This window comes from Panthera uncia (assembly GCF_023721935.1).
Source record: "Panthera uncia isolate 11264 chromosome B2 unlocalized genomic scaffold, Puncia_PCG_1.0 HiC_scaffold_24, whole genome shotgun sequence".
Classification (NCBI taxonomy): domain Eukaryota; kingdom Metazoa; phylum Chordata; class Mammalia; order Carnivora; family Felidae; genus Panthera; species Panthera uncia.
This window is the reverse complement of record NW_026057580.1, coordinates 24,290,929-24,316,102: the sequence shown is the minus strand read 5'-3', so window position 1 is coordinate 24,316,102 and position 25,174 is coordinate 24,290,929. Positions and strand designations below refer to the sequence as shown.

General features: G+C 40.4%; 1 protein-coding gene across 12 annotated transcripts in view; it reads left to right on the top strand.

Annotated features, from left to right (window-relative positions):
- Positions 1–25,174, top strand: part of DST (dystonin) — a 493,789-nt gene that overhangs the window by 58,899 nt on the left and 409,716 nt on the right. For all 12 annotated transcript variants that reach the window (XM_049652833.1, XM_049652831.1, XM_049652828.1 and 9 more), the window contains exon 3: positions 8,367–8,567. In XM_049652833.1, coding sequence (XP_049508790.1) covers positions 8,367–8,567 — 201 coding nt within the window. The remainder of the gene's footprint in view (positions 1–8,366; positions 8,568–25,174) is intronic.

Below are 25,174 nucleotides of genomic sequence, written 5' to 3'. Positions count from 1 at the left end.
GAATTTAGTGCCATTGTGTTACCTGTAGAATTGGTGTTTCTGGTGTTGTTCTCTGGTCTTTTCTAGTCTTTGTTGCTTTGGTCTTTTTTTTTTCTTCCCTTCATAAAGAGTCCCCCTTAAAATTTCTTGCAGGGCTGTTGTAGTGGTCACAAACTCCTTTAGTTTTTATTTGTCTGGGAAAGTCTTTATCTCTCCTTCTATTCTGAATGATAGCCTCCCTGGGTAAATAATTCTTGGCTGCATATTTTTCCATTCAGCACATAGAATATTTCCTACCACTCCTTTCTGGCTTGCCATGTTTCAGTGACAGATCTGCTGTGAATCTGATATGTCTTTTCCTTGTAGGTTAAGGACTTTTTTCCCTTGCTGCTCTCAGGATTCTTTCCTTGTCAGCGTATTTTGTGAATTTGACTATGATATGCCTTGATGATGATCTGCTTTTGTTGAATTTAATGAAGGTTCTCTGTGCTTCTTGGATTTTTATGTGTGTGTCCTTCCCCAGATTAGGGAAGTTTTTAGCTATAATTTGTTTGAATAAACCTTCTGCCCCCTTTTCTCTTTTAATCCTCTGGGACTCCTATAATACGAATGTTACTATGTTTTAGTATATCACTGAGTTCTCTAAGTCTGCCTTTGGTTCCTTCGTAACCTTTGTTGCCTCTTCATTTCAGCTTTATTATTTTCCATAATTTTATCTTCTATATCACTGATTTGCTCCTCTGCATCATCCACCCTCATTTTTACGGCCTCCATTTGGGATTGCCCCTCAGTTATATAATTTTTAATTTTGGCCTGACTAGATATTAGTTAATTTATCTCTGCAGTAAAGGATTCTCTAGTGTCTTCTATGCTTTTTTCAAGCCCAGTCAATATCCTTACAATTTTTGTTTTAAATTCTAGTTCAGACAGCTTACTTAAATCTGCACTGATTGAATTTCTGGCTGTCATTTCTTCCTGTTCTTTCTTTTGGGGTGAATCCCTCTGTCTTGTTATTTTGGAGAGAAAGAATAAGAAAAATAGAATAAAACCAAATAAAAATTTAAAAATCAAAGAAAAAAATTTTAAAAATAAAATGAAATATGTATCAGAAGCTAGATCCTAGGTATGTTTTGGGGTGCTTGTTATGAGAAGCTTGACAGAAAAGAGGTAGAAATAAAGAAAGAAAATAAAAGAAAATAAAAAGAAAATTAAAAAATTAAAAAAATTGCTCTTTCTGTATCAAACAAGCAAACAAGACAAACAAAAATAAAGATAAAAACAAAAAAACCCAAAAAGAAACAAACAAAAAACCCAAAGGATGCTAGATCCTATTTCCCCTAGAACTGAAGCTTTGCAGCACTCTATCATCAATACACTTGGTATGCATGAGGGGTTTGTGCTGGTCTTCAGGGAGAGGGGTCTGCTGCTCTGATTATTATGTGCAATTGCTCTTTTGGAGGGTGCAAGGGGGCGGGGCTTGGTGTAGCAGCTCCCTTCTCCACTAGGTGACACTGTTTAGCTCACTGAGGTGGATCAAGCTAGGGAGCAGGAGAGAAAACGGCTTCACCCAGTTCCCTGGTCTTGGGAGTGGGAAATGGGTGGCCACCCCTGTTAGGTAAGCCCTCACAGCTGGGAAAACAGTGACTTCACCTCTGTTTCTGGTTTCAGTCAGATCCCTGCCTTCATCCTGTCTGTGTCCGAGCTTTCCACCTGCCAGATGGTGCAGGACTCCTGTGTTTTAACTCAGGCACAGCTGTGTGTCAAAACCCCACACTTTAGAGACCCCCATGGCATGGACCCACACTGATCTTCTGGGGAAGGGTCTCTGCATTGTGTTGGGTGTTGGCTTGTTGCAGAAGACGGCTGCGCGACCATGCAGTGGTTTGGATTTTATGATAAATTGCACCACACAGCTGGCACTAGGGATTGCTGCCCTCAGCTGGTGTGTTTGTACCTGTACTGGTGAATGGGACAGTTGGATGTCGGCTGCAGGGTCCTTTGCCGGTGGAGAGGCTGTATCACCTCTACCAAATGTACTCAAAGCAGGGCAACTGCTTCTCCCTGTGTGACCCTGGGGATACAGAGCACTGCTCAGCTCCCCTGGGGGTGAAACTGGCAATGTCACAGACCTCCCAAATGTTGGAATCTGTACTCTGCTGTTTATAGAAAACTGGTGATATTGTAACCCTCTCCTTTTTCCTTGTCAAAGGTTTTGGGGAATAGTTTTCTTGTGCAGTCCCTCCCCTGAGTGTGTTTTGCTCTTCCAGCCACCTCCATGCTTTTTCTCTCTTTGTTCCCTGTCACTGTCCCCACCATGGTCAGGGCTCCCTCCTCTGGCTGCTCTTTTCTCCCACAAACTCTGTGCAGTTTCTGTCTTCCATGGGTCTTTCTTCTGGTTTGTAGATATGCAGTTTTGTTCTCTAAGACCACCAATAGATTTCTTGGCTGTTAAGAATGATTTGATATTTATCTATCTGTGTTCGAGGGAGGAGTCAAGCTTCTTACCTCCCGCCCCTCAAAAGAAATTCTATTTAAAAATTTTTAAAGTTTATTTTATTTTTGAGAGAGAGACAGAGAGAGAGAGAGAGAAGAGAGGGAGAGAGGGAGGGAGGGAGGGAGAGAGGGAGAGAGGGAGAGAGAGAGAGAGAGAGAGAGAGAGAGAGAGCGCGCACAGGTGCGGGAGGGGCAGAGACAGGGAGACATAGAATCCGAAGCAGGCTCCAGGGTCCGTGCTGTCATCAGAGAGAGCCCGATGTGGGGCTTGAACTCACAAACCATGAGATCACGACCTGAGCCAAAGTCGGGTGCCCAACTGACTGAGCCACCCAGGTGCCCCGAAAACAATTCTATTTAAATGCTCAGTGATTCAATGTGTTAAGTTTCCATTTGTTCAGTTGCTTCATCAGTAAACTAGATGGTAGTTTGATCTTATCCAACAATAATTCTCACTTGAAAATGTTAACTTTTTCAATTTCTTCCTCACTTATCTAAATTGTTTACAGACCTTTTTTTTGTTTTAATCAACCTGCATATATTTCTGAGCACTTCCTTGGTGCTTAGTCCTGAGAATATATGTAGAACACTATCTCTGAATGCATTACTACCCTATATATAATCTGTGCTTCATAGCAGAATGCTAAGGGCACTGGTGTTGAGTTGGAATTGGATAGACCTGAATTATGATCTGGGCTTTTCTAAGAAATTGCAAGTTTTTGCCTTATGTAGATTACTTAGCCCTGATAAGCCTCAGTTTGCTTGCTTAAGAAAGGCATATAATAGGCTTATCACCTAAGTGGTGTTAGTAAATTATTACTGTTAATGTGTCCTCCTTTTTTATGCCAGTCTACACAACTAAACTGGGTTAGTCAGAATACTCAGCCTTCAAGGGAAAGAGCTAACCATCTTAAAGCATAACAGAAGAGTATACACTGGGGTTTTTTGTTTGCAGGCAACAGAATCTGATGTAAACCAAAAGAGAATTTATTACAAATACATGATTAAATTCACAGGCAAGACTGAATGATTGGAACAGATTAAACCAGGCAGCTTCAGAAGGTCTTTGGCATAGTCACTAGACTGATGAATTCCTACTGATTTTTTTTTCAGGCTTTACATCCCTCAATTTAATATGCATTGTCCAAGCAGAGAAACTTTACTTCGTTGAGCCTTGGCCATGTGTCTACCTATTAACCGTATAGGTCATTAAGAGGCAAAATCTAGAGTGGGCTGTGGAGCATTCTGTATCAAGACTGCATCTCTTGAGAAGTTGTTACCCAAAAGGTGCTGATAAATTGGGGTGGTCTAAAAATGGCAGACATTCACTGCTGAGAGACTTCCAAGTGTTTATCACCTACTGGTTAAAGTGTATCCAGGCAAGATCAAGTGAGTAGACAAAAATGGACTTTATACTGACACCATCAAGTCCTGTTAACATCTGTAAAAACCTGCTGTTTTAAAATATTTTTTATTTTATTAATAAAATAGTATTTTTCAGAGTATTTAGGACAAGCAAATCTAATAAACGTACAATCCTATAATTCCAGGAAAACCGTTAGGGTGATTGCCCAGTGATGACTCCATGTTGTTTATATGTTTGTAGTCATAACTGTGACCTAATTATGTGTGAATTGCTGCTGCAACGTCTAGGAAAGGATATAGTAATAATAATGGTGATAATTTTTTGACTTACTGTATTATTTGTACTGTTGTAAGTACCTAATATAGATTATCTCATTTAAGCACCATCAAACTCCATGAGAGAGTTATTATTATATGTATTTGACAGATGAAGAAATGGAGACACAGAGAAGTAATTTGCATACCTACTCAGTGACACAGCTTATATTCAAACCCAGATAGTTTGACTCACTAGGGAGTAAGTGCTCTGAATTCTCTGGAGAAAAGAACTCTCCCCTAATGATTAAGGGTGATTGGTCTCTCAGCCGTGCCTCATGTGTGGCAGTCAGTAGTGCATACCTGTGGTGTGATTCATTTTCCTGTTTACATCTGATTAATAACATACTTTTGTTTTCAAGAATATCTTTTATTCACGCAAGTGAAATACATAATAATCATAGCAACACTTACGTATCATTATATACCAGACGCTCTTTTTTTTTAAAATATATGAAATTTATTGTCAAATTGGTTTCCATACAATACTCAGTGCTCATCCCAAAAGGTGCCCTCTTCAATACCCATCACCCACCCTCCCTTCCCTCCCACCCCCCATCAGCCCTCAGTTTGTTCTCAGTTTTTAAGAGTCTCTTATGCTTTGGCTCTCTCCCACTCTAACCTCTTTTTTTTTTTTTTTCCTTCCCCTCCCCCATGGGTTTCTGTTAAGTTTCTCAGGATCCATATAAGAGTGAAAACATATGGTATCTGTCTTTCTCTGTATGGCTTATTTCACTTAGCATCACACTCTCCAGTTCCATCCATGTTGCTACAAAGGGCCATATTTCATTCTTTCTCATTGCCACGTAGTACTCCATTGTGTATATAAACCACAATTTCTTTATCCATTCATCAGTGGATGGACGTTTAGGCTGTTTCCACAATTTGGCTACTGTTGAGAGTGCTGCTATAAACATTGGGGTACAAGTGCCCCTATGCATCAGTACTCCTGTATCCCTTGGGTAAATTCCTAGCAGTGCTATTCCTGGGTCATAGGGTAGATCTATTTTTAATGTTTTGAGGAACCTCCACACTGTTTTCCAGAGCGGCTGCACCAGTTTGCATTCCCACCAACAGTGCAAGAGGTTTCCCGTTTCTCCACATCCTCTCCAGCATCTATAGTCTCCTGATTTGTTTTTTTTGGCCACTCTGACTGCCAGATGCTCTTCTAAGCACATATGTTAATTCATTTGTTCTTCTCAACAGCCCTATGAAATAAATTCTAGTTTTAATCACTATTTTACAGATGAAGAAATGGCTAAGTAACTCTCGAAAATCACACAACTAGGAAGTGACAGGCAGTATTTGAACACAGAGAGTCTCGCTGGTGTCTGTGTACTGTATACTGTAGTGCTTATAAAGAGTTATTTAAAAATAGTGCAAGTGTATTTGGCTATAATAGAAATCACATGGTGGTGCTCAGATCTTTGAAATAATATGAAGGTGTAAAGAAAATTATGAAGTTTAAGGAAGGATGCTTTAAACTTTTAAAAAAATTTTTATTATCACAAATAATATGATACCTTAAATACCCTCATACTTGTTAGAATTTCTCTAGAGTAGATACAGGGATGCAGGTTTATTGGATTATTGCTGTCTGGAATGACTGCACCAACGTCCAACATGTTGAGTTTTTTTTTTTTTTATTATTAAAGTTTACTTATTTATTTTGGGAGAGACAGAGAAAGTGTGAGTGGGGGAGGGGCAAAGAGAGAGAGGGGGAGAAAGAGAGAATCCCAAGTAGGCTCTGTATGGTCAGTGAAGAGCCTGAGGTGGGACTTGAACTCACGAAATCATGAGATCATGACCTGAGCCCAAATCAAGAATCTGATGTTTAACCAATGGAGGCACCCAGGCACCCCTGCACCTATATGCTTTTTCTTAAACTTTTTTTGAGGGCATCTCATTAAGGGAGTTTTATGGTGCTTTTTTCCCAAGTGTTTTTAGAATTTGTAGGCCAGCAAGAAGTATTGGTAATAATACAGGTTAAACAAAATTTGGTTGCTTATTACTCATAGAAACATAAGAGAAGGAGGATCTACATTCTTACCAAAGAAATATACTCACTCACCCTCTATGACAGAAGTTAGGTTATTAGCAAGTACTTTGTTAATTCTACCAGTGCACTCATTTCTGAACCAGAAAGAATGCAGCGGATCTGGAGGTTAGTGCCACCTTGTGGTGAGACTGAGCTCTGACTCCTAGAGGTTCTCAATCTTCAAAGTATAGAAAAATTACCAGAGGAGCTTGTTAAAAACAGAAATTCTTTGTGCACTTGAAACTACTGTAAGGTTGTGTGTCAGCTATACGTCAATAAAAATAAAAATAAAAGAGAAGGATAATGACCAAAAAAAACCCACCCCAAACCAAAAACTGATGCTCTTAGCCTCACCCCTACAGAGTCTAATTCAGAAAGAAGAAAGGAGAGGGGAGAGAGAGCATGTGCGTGTGTTCCTGTGTGTGTGGGGGTGGGGGTTGGGGGGAGGATGTCCATGAACCTGCATATTTAAAAGGCAGCCTGCGTGATTGTTGGTTCTGTTTGGTCCTAATTCTGATTTAGAAGGCATTTTAGTGATTGGCCCAGCTCCCTCTTTGTAATCCTCCTCTCTCCTAACTGCTGTAGTATCTCTTGGATTATGTGGGAACTGTAGCGATCTTCTGGGACTATTTTGGACACAAGAGGACCCAGCTGAGCTTGCACACAGAGAAGGGATGGGAACAGGCTAATGTGTTTTGCCAACTCCATTTGCATCTTCTCCTTATTGATTTTTGATGACCTCAGTCATCAAAAATCAGAGTCTTTTGACTCTGTGGGTCACACCCTACTTTTGTCTTTTTTCTCCTTGTTCATGTCCTTCAGTTTGGTATTTGGGGTCTCCATAATCAGACCTCAGATCTTCTCCCATGTCCCTCACCGGGAATCCCCCATACATATTAATCTTTCATACTGCTTCTTCTCCTGAAATTCTTACCCTCCATCTTTTATGCTTTTACTGCAGTCTCTAAGTAGTTTTTATAAATCTTTTAAAAATCAGAAGACCTGCAACCCTCCTTGAAGCATTTAGCACCCCCTACACTCTGGTCTCCCACCATACTTTGTGCATAGCTTACTTATATGGTCCTCCTGGTACATCATGAAATAGTGTTTCCTATTGCTGCATAAATATGTTATCCATCCACCCATCCATCATTTTACTTATTCATTCATTCCTTATGTTGTTTTCCTTGCCTGGAATGTAAATTCTATTCATTCTTCAGATGCCACCCACACAACTAAGCCAAATATAGACTATCTTCAGCTTCATTCATTGATTCCTCCTCTGAGATCTGCTAGCACTGAGTGTCCTCAGTTGCCCACTTTAACTCTTAATTATACATGCCAATGTATACATGCACTTCTGTTCTTCAGTAAATTGTAAGCTACATGAGGACAGAGACTATTTTATGTAATTCTTTGGTATTTTCTAACGTTCTATATTCCCAGATGCATAATATGGTTTAGCTAAACTTGTACTCTTTGCTTTACTGCATTGCCTCCATTTAGTTTTAAGTCTTTATGGTGTTTTATAATGATGTTTTATATTCCTGCTTTCTTACCTTCAGAGTCTGCTCTCAGGAATATAGAGTAACACTTGGCCATGTAACAGTATTCAGTCCTGCTCGTATGCCATGCTTCATGCCTGAGTGGAAAGAAATATCCTTCTTCACATGCAGTCTGACTTATATACACAAAAGTAAAGCAATGTGCTCACTTGCTAGTTTTTTTTAACTGAATTAAAAGCCTTTCTTTTTTTTTTTAATGTTTATTTGTTTATCTTGAGAGAGGGGGTAGGGGCAGAGAGAGGGAGGGAGAGAATCCCAAGCACACTCCTCACCGTCAGCGTGGAGCCCAATGCAGGGCTTGATCCCATGAACCGTGAGATCATGACCTGAAATGAAATCAAGAGTCAGATGCTTAACTGACTGAGCCACCCACTTGCCCCTAAAAGCATTTCTTAACATAGAGTAACTCTGGGCCCTGAGACCCTGAGGTGCTTGACAGAATACACAACGTTGCAGGTTGAGCCTCCTTCTACATATATACTCCCTTTGGGAATGTAAATGACCTCCTTGAGCTTGGTGACTTTTGGAGCCCTTTGTGTAACTAGCCCCAGAGGATCACCAAACTAACTCAATACAAATCTGGATTTGTTTGGGTTTGTTTTCTGCCACAGGGATTCAGAGCAAGCCCTCGGCATCTTAGAAGACGCGCTGCTGCGGCCGCAGCTGCTCGCCTGGAAGAGGCCAAACCTGTGGTGGAAGTTCACCATCAGAGTGAGCAAGAAATTTCAGTGAGGAAACGAAGAATCAAGAAAAATAGCCGAGTCCAGCCAGAATTCTATCACTCCGTTCAAGGTGCTTCAACCCGAAGGCCTGTAAGTAGAGAACTTTTACAAGATTATTAAATACATGGCATGGTTGTTCTTTGAGAAAATTGCCAGATTAACTAATCAGGGTACTGTCTTGTCATCCTCAGCAAGTGCTATGAACCCATATGAATTCCAGGGAGTGTGATTTCACAGAAAGCACTGGGCCAGAGAGTTGTCAAAGAGGCCAGAGTTGATCACTGCAGATGGAGTGATTTAAAAACTGGTGGATATTGAGCCCCATTAGAGCCAGGGTCTAGATTTAGAGCAGGCACCACAGAGTCAACAGGCTGAGGTGCAATAATGACACGGTCGGAGTTGGTGAAGAGGGGCAGCAGCCAACCTAGTATCAGCAAAGGAGAAGCAGTGCAGGGAAAGGTGGGGCTCCTCTCCAGGAGGAGGCTTGGGGCCACTCAGGCCTGTGCTGCTCTCTGCAGTCAGCCAGAGTGATGGTAAGGGTGCTAGCCTTCTCTGGTTTGGCCTTCGTTTGGGTCCACGGCAGCAGGCAGCGTTGTCCTCTTCTAACTAAGTTCTCTGCATCTCTGTTGGCTGCAGTGCTACCTTATCTGGGAAAAGCCCTCACCTGGGAGCCGGTCTCCACCTGTTGACCCCATTGTTCTATGTGCGCTGATATTTTTTCTTGGTTCAGGTTCTCACACGTGGACTTTTGACCAAGGCTGTGGCAGTCAAGGATTTGGGGCTTAGAAATGCCACATGAAAACTTTGTAAAAAATATTTCATAACTGCAATAGTTTTACATTGCTTTAGCATTTAGAAGAAGTTTCCCTGTGGTTCGCTTTTATGTTGGGGGGAGCCTATTTTTGTCGTTCTTTATGCCAACCTAGGGGAACCATCAAGATTTGACTTGTTAATAAGTTTTTGTACATTATTAAAGTGGAACTGCCCTTCTGTGGAGGTAACTACATCGTGGCACATGCGGAGATTGCTAGAAGGCCGGGAGAATGTCTGACTCAGTGAGCAGGCCAACAATGATGGCAAGAAGCTAAGTTCCTTCACAGAAAAGGTCCTGTTTGTCTTTAAACAATTGTAAAATAAGCACATATTTAGAAATGAGAGTCTTCTTTTCATGATTTAGTGAAACAAGCTATTAGGTATCTATGTGGTATCTAATATGAAGTGGTAGGAAGATTTATTCACTCTCAACAAACATAAGCTTGGAAATAAGGGATACACAGTTATATATTTATTCAAATAAATAGTTATTTGAATAACAGTTATTTTTTTTAATGTTTATTTATTTCTGAGAGAGAGAGAGAGAGAGAGTGAGCAGGGGAGGGGCAAGAGAGGGAGACAGGATCTGAAACGGGCCCCACGCTGACAGCACAGAGCCCGGTGCATTGCAAGGCTCAAACTCATGAACCACAAGTTCATGACCTGAGCCTAAGTAGGATGCTTGACCGACTGAGCCACCTGGGTGCCCTGAATAACTAAGTTATTGAGGGCTTACTGTATAATAGGACTCACTTGACAGCCCTATCAAGTAGATGTTGTTATTATTTGCATATTATGGGTAATGAAACTGTGGCTCAAAGAGGATAAATAACATGTCTCCATTTACCTAGCTGTTTGCAGCAGAGTCTAGGATTTGGATCTAGGCAGCCCACTTCTAGAACCCAAGCACTTACCTCTGCAGTCTGCCACCTTGCTATAGTACATGGCCTCTAGGAACGCACAGCTGACTCCATGGCCAGCATGCAAGCAAGTAAATATGATGCATGTCTGTGTTAGGAAAATGCTATTGTAGAGTTAAGGACAAGGTACCATGGAAGCATGTTGAGCATCTTGGAGGGCCGGCAATATTTACAGAGAAGCAGACACCTGAGATGAATCCTGACAGAGGAGTTTGTATCTCTGATGAGAAGCACATGTACAAAAGCACAGAGGTGTGACACGGTGTGGCGTCCTCAGGGAACAGCTGGAGGTGGTGCTGGTGGATGAGACTGGTTGGGTCAGGCAGGGCCAGATCATCAAGGGATTGTATATTATGCTAAACAGTTGGGTTTATCTTTGTGATGGGGATCTGTTGAAGGTAGGAAATAGGCACATTGATTCTCTTGACCGGAATATAGTGAATTCTTTGTTGCTTCTAATCTCAGATTTCAGGTTCAGGTTGGGTAAGTGAGTATCATCACAGTTTTGAAACCCTCAACCACCATTATTCTCTCATGAGCACTGTACATAACTGCCTTGGGTAATAAGACATATTCCTCTGTGACTTTTTTTTTTAAATATTTATTTATTTTTGAGACAGAGAGAGAGAGACAGAGAGACAGAGTGCAAACAGGGGAGGGGCAGAGAGAGGGAGACATAGAATCCAAAGTAGACTCTAGGCTCTGAGCTCTCAGCATGGAGCCTGATGTGGGACTTGAACTCACGAACCCTGAGATCTTGACCTGAGCTGAAGTCGGATGTTTAACTGACTGAGCCACCTGGGTGCCCCAGCTCTGTGACTTTGAAATTGGCATCCATTTTGTCCTTGAATGCCTGTCTTCCCTCTTTGTTTGCCTGGTGAATTACAATTCACCTCTTAAGACTGACCCATGATCAAGCAACTTGTTCAGAAAAGGCTTTTCCGGTCCTTCCTATCACAGTGAGATACCTTTTGTTTTGATCCTCAGCATTTTGTACAGATCTCCTGCATAGCAATTATCTAAGTGAAAAAGGCAGGCATGGGGCACCTGGCTGGCTCAGTCAGTGGAGCATGTGACTCTTGATCTCGGGGTTGTGAGTTTGAGCCTCACACTGGGTGTAGAAATTACTTAAAAATAAAAATCTTAAAAGAAAAAGTCAGCCTCTGTAGTAAGAGGGACATGGGTTCAAGTTCTTTTCTGTGTACCTGGCAGGAAACAGGTAGCACGTAAGATAATTTAACTGAAGAGAATTTAATGAAAGGACTGTTTACAGAGGTGTGGGCAGGGCTAAGGTGCGTCACTAACCTTCCGGTGGAGCCTGCCTACCTAGTATTCCTAGCCTGAAGAGGTGGCAGATAGCACTGGTCTTCCTGCATCCTGGTAAGAATTGCTGGGGCCATGAAAGAACCTTTCATAGGAACTGGGATGGAGGAGTGAAGCCACAGCCAGAATTCAGTGAGTCAGGAAGGGAGCAGGGCGAGTGTATATAGGTTATAGGTTTCCATTGACCTACCCTAACTAGAAGCCAGAGGGCAAAGGGGCTTGGATGATTCGAAGTACAGAGATCATCATCCCAAGGAGAGAGCAAGGGAGACGTGGGCAGAGAGTCTGAGAGGGGTCAGGGACAGTGGAAAATAAAAACAAAAACCAAAAAGCGTATCAGGTAATCTTTGCCAGGTTGTTTAACTCTGTGAGACTCAGATTTCTTATTGTAAAGTGTAGCTACCTCAGTGAGTTGTGAGGATGAACCGAACTGACACATGGAAATACATGGCACAATGACCTGCTTAGAATAAACAAAAATTGGTAATGTCTTCTCTTCCTTTCCTTTCCTACACCTTGACTTATTTGGGGGCTATGTCATCTGTCTACAATATCTCCTGGAGAATGGCATCTGAATGCATTTTAATGAATACATGAATGAGTGATATTTATATATGACATATAGCTTATGCAATAGAGGAATTCAGAGAACAGAGAGCGTCCACACCCCGCCTAGGGTGGTCATGGGATAACTGTTTCACAGATTGGGCTTTAAAATATTGGCAGGGCCCCTGGGTGGTTCATTCGGTTAAGCATCTGACTTCGGCTCAGGTCATGATCTCACGGTTTGTGAGTTCGAGCTCTGTGTCAGGCTCTGCGCTGACATCTCAGAGCCTAGAGCCTGCTTCAGATTCTGTGTCTCTCTCCCTTTCTCTACCCCTCCCCTACTTGTGCTTTGTCTCTTTCTCTCTCTCTCTCAAAAATAAACATTAAACAAAATAAAATATTGGCAGGAATTGACTAAGCAGCAGAAGTTAGGTATGATAAGTGGAATTAGTAAAAGTACTGAGAACCGTTGGACTGGATTTGGGGATTTGTATGAGAGAAGTATAAGGTAGAGCTGGAAAAGAGGCTGGGGCCAGAACATTCTAGATAGCCACTGTGTTTAAACTCCATTTTTTGTGCTTGTGGAGGTCTAACTAGAAGAGGTATGATTAAAGCACAATTTTAGGAAGATTAAACATAAGCAGGGTGAGTCCGTGGGGAGCAGGGCAGGGGTCAGGTAAGTACTGTAGTACTGTAGGTATAATTAGGGCCTGAACTTGGGTCTAACAGGTGATGCTATGCTGGCATCTGGTGATCACTGCTTCTGGGGAATCAGATGATGACCTTGACTCTCACTTCTTCAGAAGGAATTGGAAGGGAGAGAGATGAGAGGCAGGAAATAGCAGTGGAAGCTACTTGGTTGTTTAGGGCAAAAAAAAAAAAATTCTGGAGAGGGTTCTTTGGGGGCAAGTAAAGCTCACCTCCCCCTTCTATCTGCAGCTCCTAGGGTAGCTTCATTTTTAAAATTTTTTTAATGTTTATTTATTTTGAGAGAGAGTATGCACAAGCCAGGGGGGGCAGAGAGGGAGAGAGAGAATCCCAAGCAGACTCCTCACTGTCAGTGCAGAGCCCAACATGGGGCTCAAACCCACGAACTATGAGATCATGACCTGAGCCAAAATCAAGAGTTGGACACTTAACTGTCTGAGCCACCCAGGTACCTCTCTAGGGTCGTTTTAGAGATTGGAAATTGTCAGAGTTGGTGAGGAGGCTGTTGGTATCTTATGTCACATGATTCCTGTTCAACCTTCTGGAAACTTAGGGCCTCTGCTGACATGTCCATATTTTTACTACCATATGTGGACTTGAGCTAAGGCCTTGTGTCCTCTTCTGGATTTGGTTATAGGTGTAGTCAGTAGTTCTTGCTAGAGCCACCCTATTCAACATGTGCCCAAAGCCCGTGCCTTTTCTAGCTTACACATTTGGAGAAAGTCATGGGTTGCCATCAAGTCAACTCTGATTGTGTCTTGGAGATGGAATAAAAATAAATCAGCTGTGGTGATTCAGGATCATTTCAATGACTTTATATGAAGCACTCTAGGCATTTCTAGTAGCCATCTGAATAATAAACAGCCCTAACAGTGAGAAAGCCTGAAATAGGATGTGGCGGTGAAGGATGATGTGGAAATATTGGGGTTCAGAGCAAATGGTAAAGAAAGAATTCTTGAGACGTCTTTGGTGCAAAGAGGTGGTTTTATTAAAGCATGGGGACAGGACCCGTGGGCAGATGGGCAGAAAGAACTGCACTGGGGTTGTGAGGAGCAATTGATTATATACTTTCAAGTTGGGAGGGGGTTAGGGATAGCATAAGTCTCTTAGGAATTTTGGAAGCAAGGTTTCCAGGACCTTGAGGGGGCTAGCTATTGTTAGGAAGAGGTGGATCATTTATTACTGTCTAGTAAAACCTCAATCAAGAGACCCTTCAGATGTATATCAGTGGGCCATATGCTTAGAGGATGATTGCTAACATATATCTTGGAGGTTTGAGATAAAGAAAGTTTCCAAAGGTATTTTTATATATTAAAGGAGACTTACAGGATCCTGGAGGTTAGGATAATATTAAGCTAAGATTGCCTTTTGCCCTTAGCAAAGTATTAACATCGAGGCACTTGAGTTCTTAAAGGAAGGTCACTTTGCCTGTCTCAAGGACTCATCAATGGGCTGTAAGTTGTAAGGAAATTTAAAAGTTGTAAGGAAAGTTTTTCTTTTGCCTTTGATTCCCACATCAAAGGAGATGGATCAGAAAATGTGACAGTACAGTTTCAGCCAACCTGCATTGGGACCAGCCCCTTGATGAAGTAGGCCACAGGCCACATAGAATGCATTATACTTTTGTATCCTTGGCTTCTCTAACCTATTTTTCTGATTCTATAATTAAAAAAATTTTTTTTAAATGTTTATTTTTGAGAGAGATGGACACAGTAAAAGCAGGGGAGGGACAGAGAGAGGGAGACACAGAATCTGAAGCAGGCTCCAGGCTCTGAGCTGTCAGCACAGAGCCCGACGCAGGGCTCGAACTCATAAACTGAGACTACGACGTGAGCCGAAGTTGGACACCTAACCGATTGAGCCTCCCAGGTGCCCCTCTGAATCTATAATTTATACTCAAATGTGCCTATATGAATTTGTAATAGAGATCACTAATATAAACTTAATTAATAATATATGTGCATTTTATTTCACACCTTTGGAATGTTTCTAAGAGTGAGTTAGGTAAAAATTTATCCAGATTTTTCTCTTAGTTAAATATGTCTTGGGACTTATGTTAAAGACATGTCACTGGAATACTTAGGAATTTTCCACCACTTTGGAGCAGAAAAGATACTTAGCACCAGATCTCCATTTGTCCTTTAGTATTTTGACATTAGAAAACTTTTGTGTTGGAATCCTAGAGTTTTAAACCTCCTTTTCATCGTGATAACACACAATAGCAAGAGCTCTCACATTTATGGCACGTTTACCATGAGTGCACACTTAACTACCACGTGGGCAACAGTGGGCATTGTTCTCCTGTGTTTCCGTTTTTTCTCCCTTAATCTTCCCAGCTGTTCTCTGGAGTAGGTGCTCACTTTCCAGAAGGGGAAACTTATCAAGGTCACACAACTGGTAGATAACAGAAATAAGATTTAAGCCTAAACACCCTGACTGGACAAGGGAGAAATTCACATGATCATATTTTTAGTGCTAGATGTTTATCCTAAGGAACCCTCCTCATGTATTTTAATCACTTTGAGTCTCAGTTTTCCTACCTGCACAGGTGGTAGAAATGGTATCAAAAACCGTAGATAAACTCCAAACCTCATTTTCGCCATACATTTTATTGAATCTCCCTTTTTGTGGTAGGGAGTAGTAAGAGTCTTTCTGCCTCTTGCCCTCTCATAGGAACCCGTTAATGTATAACAACATTCAGCCCCAGGAGGTATTTATGTGTTTGTGTTGGGGGTGGGATGAGGGGAAATGAAAATTTTAGAGCACTTGCAAATAACCAGGCACACTGAGTCCATTCTTGTTACATTTCGCTGCTTCTCATTTTTCGTACACTACAACAACATCGCCTCCATTTCCTTGTGACTTAAAATTTCTGAGACTTTCTCCCGGAGGTGCAAGAATATCTGATTAAAAATTGCTGGTGTTCCCAGGTCCCAGCCCAAGCTGTAGTTTGCTCCCCCTGCTGGCAAAACTTTGGCCCATGAGGCTTGCGCGGCAAGTAACTGAATTATTGAGCCTGATAATATTGCAGGATTTTTTTTACCACAATACCCGGGATTCGTTGTCTCGCCACTTTGAAGAATGAAGAGGTGGACACAAAATGAGCAGCAGGGCAAAAGTTTATAAGAATATAAGATTACGAAAGAAGAATAGTAGGAACGCTTTCTTTCAGAGAGGGGACATTCAAAAGTGAATGCCGGAGGACTCTAGGCAAGGGTCCTTGTTTTATACGGTGCTGGTGAGCCCTCCCTCTTCTTGCCTTCCTCCCTGTTCCTTCTCAGGTTCTATCCTTATTGGCTGGATAGCTTGAGGTGCTGGGTTGTCCATTCCTGATTGGCTCGTTTCCAGTGTATGAGGGGTGTTCTATGGCCATTCTTACCTCTTGTGTCAAATTCCAGAGGTGAAACCTGAGGGGGAGTAGGAGAGGTCTGTTACATTATTAAGAGGAACCTTATGCCTGAGAGGTCTTGCTGTGGTCAGACACTCCCAGCATTTTTCAAAAATAGGTGTTTTTCCCCACCTGGGGACCTCAGGCACTAATCTTTCCCTTTCTGCCTACTGACTCCTGTATTGTCCTATGATAATAATTTTGGCTCAGGAGTTAGAGGGCAGGTGGGCTTAGCGCAGACAATTGGTGGTCTGGGTTTCTGAAATGGTGATCACTGAAGAAGAAGCAGGTTTGGGCTGATGGGTGGAAATCAAATTTCTGATTTGGATATGTTAAGTTAGAAAATATCTATTAGATATCCTAGTGTCTGAATTTCATGGAAAACCTGAGCCTGGATTGGGGGTCATGAGTACAGAAATGTTACCAAATTCATGAGACTGGATGGGATGACCCAAAAAGTGAATGTTGATGGAGAGGAGACTTGAGGACTGAGCCTTGGGGTTCTCCAGTATTGAGAGGTTGGGAAGAGGACTAAGGTTCATTTATAACTTCTAACTCTTCCTCAGAAATAGATGTAGGGGCGCCTGGCTGACTCAGTTGGGAGAGCATGTGATTCTTGATCTTGGGGTTGTGAGCTTGAGTCCCAGATGGGGTGTAGAGATTACTTAAATAAAAAAAAAATTTAAAAAGGGGGCACCTGGGTGGCTTAGTCAGTTAAGTGTCTAAGCATCTGACTTTTGATTTGGGCTCAGCTCATGATCTCACAGGCCCCATATTGGGCTCCTCACTGGTAGCAGGGAGCCTGCTTGGGATTCTCTCTCTCCCTCTCTCTCTCTCTCTCTCTGCTCCTCCCCTGCTTGTGCGCAGGCATGTGCTACATTCTGTGTCTCAAAATAAATTAAAAAACATTTAAAAAAGTACTTAAAAAAATGAATAAATACAGATACAGAGAACAGATTGGTAGTTGCCAGAGATGGGAGGTAGGAGATAAAAAAAAGTACACACATCTGAATACAAGTGTTATTTTCAGTGACACAGAAAAGTGAATCTTTGTAATATATACACACACATAAGAAATACAGATACCTTAAGGAGAGATGGGTTTAGGGCCCTTGAATTTCATTTAAGCATATTCATTTTTGGCCAAGAAAAGGCAACTCAGGTAGAAACTAGAGAAGGTAGCAGAAAAGGATTTCCCAAACCTACTGATTATTCTTTCCTGTTCTTTCTCCTACTAAACTGCTTCCTTGACTTCAGCCTTCTGTTGTTGGATTCTGGTTTCCAGCCTTGGGGAAATTTTCTGCTTTTCTGATTGCAGTTCAGGTTATTGTAAGGCTGCAAAATATTTTGGAACATTGCATAGTTTTCATTTTAAAAAAAAAATAGTGTTAACAGGATTTCAGGTCATCTTTGTAGTTGGGAGCTTGCTGCAGTGTGGAAAAGATTAACCACACATCCTTGATCTCACTGAAAATATAGTAGGATGTTTCCCTGTTCCTTTCCTGCTTAAATTATTAAATGGTCTTCCTTTTCCTTTTCAAATATGTGGGACCAGGCAGCTTTATTTGCATAACCTCAGGACACTTCCCTTTCTGTGGAAGGCTTGACTATACAGCTTATACCTTACTTTGCCTTAATTAATTGGCAAGTATGAAGCTTCTAAAGGAAATGTTTGTTTTCTTTTTCTCTTTGGAGTTCTAGAGAGTGAATTGAATTAATAAAGTCAAATTTCTTTTGCTAACTGCCTCAAAAGGATTTTTTGAATTATGCCCATGCAACTTACTGAGTCTGCTATATATTGCTATGCCTCCCTTATGGTATCTTACAAAAGATTTTATGTACTATAAATTTACTAACAATAGGTGAAAGAATAATTAGCGCACAGAAGCATGCCAGGTAGGTGGACTATGTTGAATGAACAGTGCTCATACAGGTAGAGTTTAATTTCTCAAACAATTCATGAAACCAAGATTAACTTGGTGAAGGGATTCATGCGCTTTGCTTGGAGAAGAATAAGTGTATCTTTCTAACTCATGATTCTTTCCTAGGTCAGCATTTTGACGACATCAAGGCCTGTTGCCATTCCATTTAAATCTTTCTTGTACTCTGGGTCATCTGTTTAATTCTTTAAGCTCAAGCAAAGGACATTTGAAGAAAACTCAAGTGTTAGATAGTCTCTGTTAGATAGCGACTTAAACTTTGCAAGTTTTCATGAAGAGCTGTGGATCAAAGGACTGAAAAGAAAGCCCCTTCAAAGATGGTCTAGTTTATTACTTCTCACCAGAACAATCTTTAAATTGTGCTGGGAATGTGAGTGGGGATAAATTCCTTTATTTTATTTTTTTCAACGTTTTTTTTTTTTTTTTTTTTAATTTATTTTTGGGACCGAGAGAGACAGAGCATGAACGGGGGAGGGGCAGAGAGAGAGGGAGACACAGAATCGGAAACAGGCTCCAGGCTCCGAGCCATCAGCCCAGAGCCTGACGCAGGGCTCGAACTCACGGACCGCGAGATCGTGACCTGGCTGAAGTCGGACGCTTAACCGACTGCGCCACCCAGGCGCCCCTAAATTCCTTTATTTTAAAGGACACACTCCAGTAGCTTCCTTTGGCATTTAAAAGCCCTCTTTGCCTGAGGTGACTCCTTGATCTTTGTCCTCAATCCCATGGGTTACAATAGAAGATCCTTCCCTGTTTGTATTGTTTGTAAAGAGAGTGAAGCTAGGCCCACCTGCTACTGTGTTACTATCAGCCCTTGTGAAATCAAAATGTTTTGAGGAGATCTTAGAGTTTAGCTGATTCGAAGGTTCTCCTAATGCAAGATTCTCCTTTGCTCTAGTCCTTTGAATGGTAAGATCTTCCATTGTTAGATACCTCTAAAGTAACAACTTAATGTACTTGGAATCAAAAAGCTGTTTGTTTTCTAGGCTCATGGTTACATCTCTCTGGACCTTTTCTCTTTTTCTCAACTTTTCTGCATATCACTTTCATTGCACTCCTCCAGACCATCTCCTGGTGAGTTACAAGGATCTGTTTGATTTCTCTCAGTAGTGTGCCCCCCTCCTCACCACCCCCCTGGGTGTGAAGTGATAAGTGTGGTTCAGGAAAATCAAACTATAGAAATTGAACATAAGCAAAGAGAGCTTAGTTTGTGCCTTGGGAAAAGAGAGGTCAGTTCTGGAAATGAAAGTAATGTTTCTGGAAAATTATTGTTTTGCAGTAGCACTTTGTAGGTAAGTAGTACTTCATATTTTTTAAAAGCATGTTCATATTCATTAGCTCATTTAATCTGAACAACCAATTTATGCATTGAGTAGGGAATATGTTGTTAACCGAATCTGACAAAACCGAGCCTCAAAGAGTAATGGACTGACCCAAAGTCATAGGTCTAAATAGAAGCAGATGTCTCTTATCCCGGTAATCTGTTTGGGTGAGCTCTAACTCAGATAACACCTGAGGAATTAGGTGAGAAATTTCAGGGACAAGACTATAGATTCCAGTAGATTGTAGGAATTAATCATTTTCTCTACCTGATTCACTCCTAGGGCGTATTAGTTATATATCTTTGAGAGCCTGCTCAGTCTGCATTGTCTGTACCGGCTATCCTAGGGCACCAATGCATTGGCAGGTCTGCCTTAGACTAATAGTACCTAGTTCGTGCCTCAGCCTTCACACATCCTGCTCAACTATCATATGGTAATGTAGGTAATTGACTCTGATGCTAGGGAATATCACTGACTTATCAGCATTGACCTCCACTGTGTGCAGCTCAGTGTCACTACGATGAATGAAGATTAGATACATAATTTAATCTGGTGTTAAAAATTAGGTTGAAATATTCTTGTGCATTGTTACTGGAAATGTAAAATGGTGCAGCTACTATGGAGAACAGTATGGCAGTTCCTCAAAAAATTTAAAATAGAATTACCATAGGATCCAGCAATCCCACTTCTGGATATATAACCAAAAGAATTGAAAGTAGAGTCTCAAAGAGATACGTTTATACCCATGTTCATGGTCGCATTATTTATACTAGTGAAAAGGTGGAAGCAACCCAAGTGTCCATTGACAGATGAATAAATTAACAATGTGATATATATGTACAGCTGACCCTTGAACAACACGGGTTTGAACTGCACAGGTCTTCTTATATGTGGATTATTTTCAATAAATACACGGGGAATTTTTTTGGTGGTTTTTGACAATCTGAAAAAAATTTGCAGACAAACCTATAGCCTAGAAATACTGAAAAAAAATAAGAAAAGTTAGGTATTATTGTAAGAATACCTTATATGGTAGGTACAACATATAAAATATATGTTAACCAACTGTTTCTTATTGGTAAGGTTTCTGGTCAACAATTGGTTATTAGTAGTTAAGTTTTTGGGGAGTCAAAAGTTATACATGAATTTTGATTGCGTGGGAGGTTGGTGCCCCTAACTCCTGTGTTGTTCAAGGATCAACTGTACAATGGAATATTAGCCTTCAAAAGGAAGGAAATTCTGACATATGCTGCAATATAGATGAACCTTGCAGTCATTATACTATATGAAAAAAGCCAGTCAGAAAAAAGAATCCATACTGTATGATTATACTTCTATGAAGTACCTAGAGTAGTGAAATCATAGTGATGGAAAGTAGAATGGCGATTGCCAGGGGCTGAAGGGAAGAGAGAATGGGGAGTTGTTTAATCAGTATAGAGTTCTAGTTTTGCAAGATGAAAAGATTTCTGGAGGTGGATGGTGTTGATGGTTGCACCACAGTGTGAATGTACCTAAAACTACTGAACTGTACACTAAAAAAGGTTAAGATGAAAAATTTCTTGTGTGGTGTGTTTTACTACAATTAAAAAAGAAATTTAGTTTAGGGGCGCCTGGGTGGCTCAGTCAATTAAGCATCCGACTTTGGCTCAGTTCAAACCCCATGTCGGGCGATGTGCTGACAGCTCAGATCCTGGAGCCTGCTTTGGATTCTGTGTCTCCCTGTCTCTCTCTGCCCCCTCTCCCCCTTATACTCTGTCTCCCTCTCTCTCAAAAATAAACAAACATTAAAAAAAAAAAAGAAATTGAGTTTAAACAGCAACTGCAGGCAAAGAGGCAGAAGAATTACAATAAAAGTTAACGGAATAAGGACTTGAATGGTAGGAACATCAGAGGAGATATACATTTAGCTTATTTTAAATAAAATTATCATGAAGTAGGAGAGACAAAAGGTAAATAAGAGGTAATCATAAGTAGCAAATGCTCAGAAAAGGACTTAATTGCTAATGGGAGGATATGTCCTTGTAGGCACAGTGTGGGCATGACTGTGGATTGAGTATCAGGTGGCAAGACATATTTCATATAAGTGAAATGACAGTTGGTATCATTACTCTTAAAAAAAGAGAAACTACTTAGAATGTAAATTCTTAGTTGAGGTTTTAAAGGCTACTGTATGATCATTTGCATATGAATTAAAACATATTAGAATAAGCAATATTGATCTAAAACAATGTAAACCTGATATTAATTTCAAAGATTGTATTCTTTCATGATTGATTGATGTTCTGTATCAAAAAACTTGAGAAGCTTTATTTAGCAAATAGCTATGTTGATGTTGTTCAGTGGGAGAGGGAAGAGATGCAGGTATAATAACATCAGAGAAGTAAACCCTTATAATCCTAAAATTGAATTGGAAATATCAGTTTGAATTCATAATGAATTTTTTCATTAAAAAAAAGTATTTCCTAGCTCTGTCCACGGAACAGGTCTAGAGACAACGACCAATCCAGTAGTAATGCCATATTATAGTTTCCTAAAGTCATTTCTTATGTAAACAAACTAATGGTAGGGTTTTTCAAGCAGATCCTGAGGAGGGGACATCCTTGTGAAAGTGATTTATTGAAGGACAGGTCTCAGGAGGAGAATAAAGAAAGCAGGACAGGCCAGAGAGCAAAAGCTAATAAGCAAGGACAAAGGCTTGGCGGGAAACTAGTTACAGCCTGGTCCTGTATTAGAATTTGGTGCACAAATTGCACTCCAGAATTAGTCTCAACTGGAAGTGACCCTTTAGTCCCCCACTTCAGTTAGCCACTGGCCATTGGCCACCAGGTGGAAGTGGGAGGAAGCTGAGTTTAGCCCAGGGGAGTTCTTTGAAGAAGGAGCAGCTGTGAGCCATTAGCAGTCAGCACCAGCTGCAGCTGGGAGTGTACTGGCTGGGTGGAGGGGATCCAGTTGGGGCATCCTCAGCAGCCTTGGAGAAATGGCTGATGCAGATTTGGAGCAAGAAATATAGAGTGAAAGTGGCACGTCCTGTCAAATCAGAAAGCAAGGAAGCATCCAAGATTACTGAGGTCTTGTCAGAAGGACCAGGAGTAAACTTGGAGAGGTTCCTACTGCCTGATCAATAAGAATAATGATCACAGTGGATTGACACACATCAGTATATTTAGAATCCATGAATTTATGATATAAAAAAAACCCCACCTGATTAATGACCTTTGGAGAATGCTAAATGAACCAAGTCATTTTTCTGAAAAATGGTAAAGGGAAAGGAATCAAGCATTATCTGGTCTTGGCTATAAGAATTATTCTATACAGTAAATCAGATAGCTGTTGAGGGAAGAAAGCATGATGAAATTCCAGTGTCACCATTTTGCAGACCCTAATGAAATAATGAACTGAAACATTGATCAGCAGTGACTGCTAACCCCAACAATACACATTAGGTGCCTTATATAACCCTTAAGATTAATATTCTTGTGAAAAACATTGAACCTACATCAGATCAAACTACTATTTCTAATTAAAGACTTACACAAAATAAAGAGGACAGAGGAATATGTTGAACAATTTGCTCAAGGTACAGTTAGTAAAATCCAGATGGTGGGAAACCTTAGGATAAACACTCCAATTCCTTCAAGAAACAAATTGTAAGGAAAAAAAAAAAAAGCAGGAGGGGCAATCTATAGATTAAAAGAGATTTTAGACACCTATCAACTAAATGTAATGTATAGGCCTTGTTTGGATAAACAAACCACAAGTAAAAGAAGAATTCTTGAGAAAATTGGGGACTAATGAGATATTTGATGGTATTAGGAAATTTTTATTAATGTTTGAGATTGGTAATGGTATTACAGTTTTGTTAAAAGTAGTCCATATCTTTTAGAGAGATGTACTAAAATAGTAATGAAATATTAAGATCTCTGGGATTCACTGGGAATCCAATGGGGTGGAGGAGGAAAGGTATGTAGGAATATAATCCCAACAGCACTGACCAAAACTTGTATTGATGAAGGTGGACAATGTGTAAATGGTAGTACCTTATACTACCAAATTTAAGACATTAAAAAAAATGAAACACTTATTTGTGTGAAATTTATATCATCACCACTTGGCTTTATTATGTCTCTCCTGTGACTTTTGTTTCCCATAGAGTGAGCCTAAAGTTTTGTTAATAACATTTCCAAATTTTAGATAATTTACTATTAGAAGGTTTTTAGAAAGACAGAAGGGGGAAATATTCTTATGGCCATCTTTTGAGGCTTTTTATTTCTTTTTTCTTTTAACAAAGGACTGTTGCTTATTTGTCAGCTTTTTTGCTCAGAAAATTTTATAATAGCATGTTGGTGAATGGTGTAAAAGTGTGCTATTATTTAAAACTTGAACAAATAATGTAAAACAGGTGAAGAATTATATAGGCATATTCTTTCATTTTAATATCGAAAAACTGATTTTGTCTGAGATTGCTGTTGTCATTCTTGGTAGATTTATTGATATGAAAATAGAATCATTATTAAAACAAAACTGACTCAAAAGGCAACACTGCTTGACTTTGTCTTGCTGAAACTTAAAGTGATACCTCATCTTAAAACTTTTTCTTGGTAAACAGAATTCTTCTTTTGCAGTATTACCTTCTTCCAGCAAATTATACTTCTATCTTCTTACAGAGCTCATGAAATTTTGATGATGGTGGAAATGCAAGCTATTGAACTGCCTAATCGATTTTAGTTAATCTTTAATATTGACATTGCATTCCATTATGTGACTTTCTGTTCAGGAGATGGTTTTCCTGAAGTAGATTCTTTACTTTCATTTGCTGCTCATACTTCTATTTTTCTGTTGTTTAAATCGAGAGGCAAGCTGATGATTTACACATTTCTAGTTCTGTTTAAAGCTTACTTAAGAAAGCTTGAAACTATTTTAATTAGGATGCTTTAGAATTATCTGTGAATTTTACTTATATATTAGCCCTATTAGAAGTAGGCATGGATAATTGAGAAAAGATTATAATTTTTAGCTGCTGTGCTAAATGCAAAAAAATAATTACTCTGTTCAGTTTTGCAGAAACTGGACAGCTAGGCATGGATCTTTAAGAAGCAATGGGTCCTTGGGGCACCTGGGTGGCTCAGTTGGTTAAGCGTCTGACTTCGGCTCAGGTCATGATCTCACAGTTTGTGGGTTTGAGCCCCGCGTGGGGCTCTGTGCTGACAGCTTGGAGCCTGGAGCCTGCTTTGAATTCTGTGTCTCCCTCTCTCTCTGTTCCTCCCCTGCTCATGCTCTGTCTCTCTCTCTCCTTCAAAAATAAATAAAAACGTTAAAAAAAATTAAAAAAAAAAAGAAGCAATGGGTCCTTATAGGGCATGTGCTTTCGTGCTATGAATTTTTATCACTTGCAGAAAAATTATTTTTAAATACCCAGCATAAGTGTTGAAAATGAGCTCCTTTTTCTTAGCTATCAGAGTAACCATGTCCCTTGGACTGTGATTATAATCAGTTGTGACATATCAGTTTTAGCCTTTCCTGCATTCCAAGAAGGTTAAACATTATTTAGTATGATTCTTTGTCCCAGGAGTTCAGAAGGGCAAAAGTCATACATTCAGCATTCAAGCTGACCATATACTTTAAAGTGGAGCGTCATGTGTTCATTCAGCTCTTTGGAGTTTAAAGAGATGTTAAAGAGTCATTAGTCAAGATTCTTGGCACCACGTTCCATCCTTTTGCTTGGTCCTGTTTCGTTTCA